This window comes from Etheostoma cragini, chromosome 10 (genome assembly GCF_013103735.1).
Source record: "Etheostoma cragini isolate CJK2018 chromosome 10, CSU_Ecrag_1.0, whole genome shotgun sequence".
Lineage (NCBI taxonomy): Eukaryota > Metazoa > Chordata > Actinopteri > Perciformes > Percidae > Etheostoma > Etheostoma cragini.
The window spans coordinates 26378210-26383746 of NC_048416.1; the positions used below are offsets into that span (position 1 = coordinate 26378210).

General features: G+C 39.0%; 1 protein-coding gene across 1 annotated transcript in view; it reads right to left on the minus strand.

The window, feature by feature from the left end:
- Window positions 1-352, minus strand: part of hopx (HOP homeobox) — a 6777-nt gene extending 6425 nt beyond the window's left edge. Inside the window, exon 1 of the mRNA XM_034884238.1 lies at window positions 65-352. Within this exon, the coding sequence (XP_034740129.1) occupies window positions 65-214 (150 nt within the window). The 5' untranslated portion in view covers window positions 215-352. The remainder of the gene's footprint in view (window positions 1-64) is intronic.
- Window positions 353-5537: the final 5185 nt, after the last annotated feature.

Below are 5537 nucleotides of genomic sequence, written 5' to 3' on the forward strand. Positions count from 1 at the left end.
AGAGAGAGAGAGAGAGAGAGAGAGAGAGAGAGAGAGAGAGAGATTTACGTGTAATGCTACTCACTTGTGTTTCCTCCTCTGACAGCCCGCACTCCGCAGCGATCAACATGAGCGTCGTTCCGTCCGGATACTTGCTGACTTTTTTGAAACTGTCCTCCAGCACCTTGATCTGTTCCTCCGACAGCTTCATACACTCCATCGCTTTGGAAGTCATATTCCTATTTTCCCTACTGCTCTCCTGTCTTCTTTTTTTAAACCGTTTCAAGCTTCAGCCCTGGTTGGATGAAGCGAGATGTGCGCACAGCTGGACGCGCGGAGAAGAAGAGAGGCGTGGAGCGGCGGGGCGCAGGCAGTGTGTGTGTGTTGCTGGGTGTGCGTGTGTGGAGCTTTTACTACTGTCAACAGAGGTACGTCATGAGGCCATTCCCACCAGCAGATCCCTCCCATAAAAAAAACATAACTGCCCCAAACGACATTCCTTAATATCTAAAGGAAAACGATGGGAATATTAGGCTATAGCATCACTATAGCAACAATCTGGAACCAATTTACTGCAGTGTTATCACACGGAAGTACCGTGAAGTATTGTTATTGGAAACCAGCTTCTGGTGTACTGTTCAAGAGATATTAAAGGATACTTTAAAAATAAATATAGTAGATGATCCTATTATATAACAGAAAAAGCAACACAGAAAAATGAAAGCCACTGTGTGGAACGTTTGTTCTGTTCTGCCACTGGGGGGAACCAAGGCTGGAACCTTTCTCAATTCTAGTTGTGTTATGGGTTAATTTTAGGTTGCCACTTAGATTAAATGCAATTTGAATTGATGTAAAAACAGATTTTAACGGGCTACATAAGTCATAAACCAATATTTAAAGGAGTAGTTTACCATTTTGGAAAAATAGGCCTTTAGCCATTTGCTTGCTGAGCTCAATTTTCATTTTCCATCAGTCCTAAATCTGGGTTTGAGGTATATTCTTGGGTTTTCTCCGGGCAATCTTTACCGGTCCAATCAGCGACAGAGGGAGTGGCTGAGAACGATGACGTTGAGGTTATGCGCTAGCCATCATGGCGGCGGAGAAAGATGCGAGTGAAGCCATTCGGTCCGTTGTGGCAACGTTGACGAATATCAAGAAGTTAAACCAGAGCAGGAACAATCTCTGCTGAGTTAGTTGGTGGCCATGATGTTGTGGTCCTTCCCCCCCCACGGCGGTTCAGGAAAAGTTTGATTTTCCGGATTGCTCCGTTAGTGGTGAAGGAGTTAGCTAAGGCTAACGCTAGCGATGCCAAACCGACGTCACTACATGTGTCCTCTGGCAACAACATGCCGAGAATCCAAAGGAACACACCTTCCACGTTCTGTGTGTGTGTGTGTGTGTGTGTCGCGTTAGGTCACGGCAGTTTCCTGCTATGACGACCAGCCACGCTCGCCTCACGCATGAGGCGGTGCTAATCTGCAAAGGAAAAAGGAGGACGGGGGACCTCGGCCGAGCCAGGCCAGGCCGAGCCGAGCCGAGCAGGTAGCATTAATGGAAAAATGCAATGCTAACACTTCATAAGATAAAATGAATGCTTTAAAGAACAAATGTCACTAGAAACTTACAACTGTACACACACAAATACTATGCAACAAAAGTCACATTGGTTTACTATTAATTCCTGTACTGTTACTTTATTAATTACTGTACTGAAGCAGGCTAATACAGCTAAATATACATATACCTGTATAGATCATATACTATATTTAGAATCAGTTTTATTTTTAAATACGAACAGGGCTACCAGACTAAGACTAGATCAATCTCAATCTTAAATATACTCCTAAAGCAATGAAGTATATTAAGACATTTTATAGGGTAAAAGTACCATTACTTGCCTAAAGACATACAGTAAATCATTAAATTACTCAGTTATTAAATACAACAGGCATTGTTTGTGTAAAACAAGGAATATTACAGTGATTTTATTCAGCTTAATCTTCCTGTGTATGTTCATAAATCTTATCTACTCGTTACTGAACATGACTCGGGGATAGTATGGGAGGCACCTGTTCAAGCATGACTACAATGATAAGATCCTCCTTTTAAATATTAAACCTCCTCACTCTCTCATACACAAACCCTTGAAATGCTTTTCTCCCTGGAATGTCATCATGCAATTTGCACTGTACAGTGCTGTAATGAGTGGCATATGTACAGGACCGAGGCTCACTTTGATCAGATAAATGCCCACTGTTCTGGTGAGTCTGCTCCAAAGGAAACATCCTGACCAAGCATGTCGAACAGTAAATACAGGCCTGATAATGCTCCTCAACACATACTGTACAAACAGTTCCTTTTGGTGCTATCTTTGGATTTTGATTAGACCCATAATTATGTGGTACTCTCACTGAAAGCTTGATTTGAGCGACTGCAAGGCTTGCTGGGTGATATCCTCTTGCCTGGATTTTGGTGGCAAATAATATCTTGTGTATACAAATCTCACCGGTAATTCAGACAGCAAGGCACAGCCAGTCCAAACTATATTTAGCTTTATTTAATTAATTAATCCTTTAATGCACGCATATTTGCACTATTGTGTAAAATCAATTTTATCATGTAAGCATGCCCTTTGTGGGTGTTTTGAGACACATTTAACATGTTTGAAACTGTTTGATTGAAAGAAAAAAATGTAGTTCAGTGCAGGACTGTTTCTTTAAACAGAGTTGTGGGATTGTGTATTTGTAATGAAAACATGATCTGAGCCGGTTTGAGGAAATGAGCCCAAATTGCTAACATTTATAGGGAGACAGATGTTGCTGGTGTATGATAACAAACAGGTCCTCGGGCATTAAAAAGCTGAGAAGAACAAAATAGGGTGACACCAAAACAGAAGATCGGACATAAGGCCTGGAAGTGGAATCCAAATCTCTATTAACCTTTTACCAGCCACTGCTCTGCTCACAGGACACTAGCACTATGTCTGGTATATGTCTGGTACTTGGAAAAGCATGCTAATGAATAAGAAAAGTATTATAAGCATCAACAATTTAATTAATATTTAATAACATTAATTTAACTCTCTCATTGGTCATATTCAAAACATATGCCCTGGTATAAAAATAATCTCCCCACATTTAAATCCATCATTCTAACAGTGTAATAAATCCCTGAAATCTTTGCCAAAATGATCTAAAAGGGTCTAACAATCATCAATTAAAATGCAACAGGTTTAGAAAATCCTGCAGTAAATATTTGACATTTAACTTTTGAACAAAGAGTAGACAAAACTAGATGAACTGTAAGCCTGTGATCGCACCAGTACAAACCAGAGCAAAACATACAACAGATTATGCATAATATTACTGGTTTTCTAGGTTTGATATTCAATTAAACAACACACAGTAAAAAACAGTTTAGTGGCAAAAAGGAGCCAGATGTTGCCTATCCACAAGCATGTGAACACAGAAATAAATACTTCAGACAGCTCAGATGATCACCAAAATTAAAGCATCTGACCCTTTGGCCAACAACCATGTGTCCCAATTTAAGGTATCTGAAGGAGGGACAACTTTAGACCTCCTAGCCGCTTTATAAAGTGTTGTCTCACACTAGAGAGACATGTGGAAATTGTTTCTAACACACAGACGATGATTGGTATCCTTCCCAGCAACACAGCACATGTTGATTCGGCTGATAACAAGCTGTCAGTTTACGACAGACAGACAAACATAATATAGAGTTCTGTGGGATACAGTGGAGAAGGTCCCGTGTGTACACAGCTAACACTGCTGCCGATTGTCCAAGTTCAATGATAAGAAAGGTAAATTCTATTGGGGTGATCCAAAGTTCACCCTGAGGGCCTGATGGGAAACGTGACCATTTGGGCTCTCATTTGGAAATGATTTCACTGTTGGAACAAGTCGTTAAACTTTGATTTTAGACCCAGGGCGGATCCCAGTCGATCAATTCCACCTGTGGCAGGACTGTCTGACCGATCCAGGAGTAATTTAAAATAAAGGGAAAGACAACAAAACATGAGGGGAATGTGCATGTTTAAAAAGCAACGGGTCAGAAAAAGTTACATTATTTTACATTTAGTTACTTATTAGGTTTTGTATTCCATCTTTAACTTTGGTTTACTATTTTGTACTGTTTTCCAGTGTGATCTTCTTTATGGGGTCAGCTTTTTTTGCCTAGTTGTGTAATTACTTACAGACCAAAATATATTTCAAATCAAACTGTCCAAGCTAATCTTTAAAAGTGAATCTTTGATTAATTGGAAAAAGTAAAATGAGTAATTGAAAACTATCATATAAATGTGACAAAGCAAAAGCATGAAAAGTCATTGTAAATGTAACAATGTATGTAAAGGTATTTTTACTTTTACTTTACTTGATTCTATATATCTAATATCTATATATCTATATAGCTTCATAAATTCACCAGTCATACAGGCTATTTTTTAATTAATAACAAAATATGATGAGGACCTTCCTTTCTTCCTCTACATGTTACATCACTTTCTTCTTTTTTTGTGACCAAATTCTTTTTATTTAAAGATTACAAACAATTACATATTTTTCTTCTGACTAAAAACAACAGAAAAGGGAGAATTTTGGCGCTTGTATCAAACAGGAGTTTATTTGGCCAACAATTAGCATTTTGCAGTGTTGGAAGGAAACGCTGTGTCCAATAAACCATGAATCCTTAGATAAATAACTGACAGACTGCTGACACAGTAAAGAGGTCGGTAGACCTGCGACTGGTGTGGGATAACAGGGCTTATAAAGAGCCCGAAATAGAGAAACAGCATGATAACAGTGAGTGGCTGTGAATCCGCCAGAGTAAAAATATCGCAGGTCATGACCCTTTATTTCCAGCCAGCTGCAGGAAATAGCACAAATCAATTGTGAGCCAATGTTTCTCTGCTCTGATGGTCAGCAGCCTCATTATCGTCTGTAAGTTAGAGAAACACATTCGTAATGCTGAACTTTTGCTTCTGCAGATACATTTTCACAATAGTCCCAGCACAGGTGGTCTTCCAGCAGAGCATAGGAAACTAAAATCCTCTTCAATGATAACTTTGCTCATCTTTATATTGTCCAGTTTTTATTTTTATGTTGCTAAATCCAAATTCTGTCACATTTGTTTTACTGATGCAGTGGATCGTTTACACTGTCGCTGGGGTGGAGACGATTTCCATTTCCTGAATTTTATTTTTATGTTTTCAGTTACATTGTGGTTTTCTTAACATGACACAAGTAATAAAGAAACAACGCTATCTGATCAGATATGTACCGGACAACAATGAGCCAATGTTTAGATGAGGATGTGACTCGCAACTTTCCAATAGAAAACATCAGGAAAACAACTAAAACTAAATATAACATAAATCACAAAGAGTGATGCAATGGAAAATACCCCAAAAACTGACTTCTACTGATGTTCCTATAGCAACACCAGCATCAGAAAAGCCTCCGATACCTCCTAAAATCGTGAGTACTGGATTTTATGCATTGATCTAATGCCTCATAATTTATCCAAAGAAAATCTAC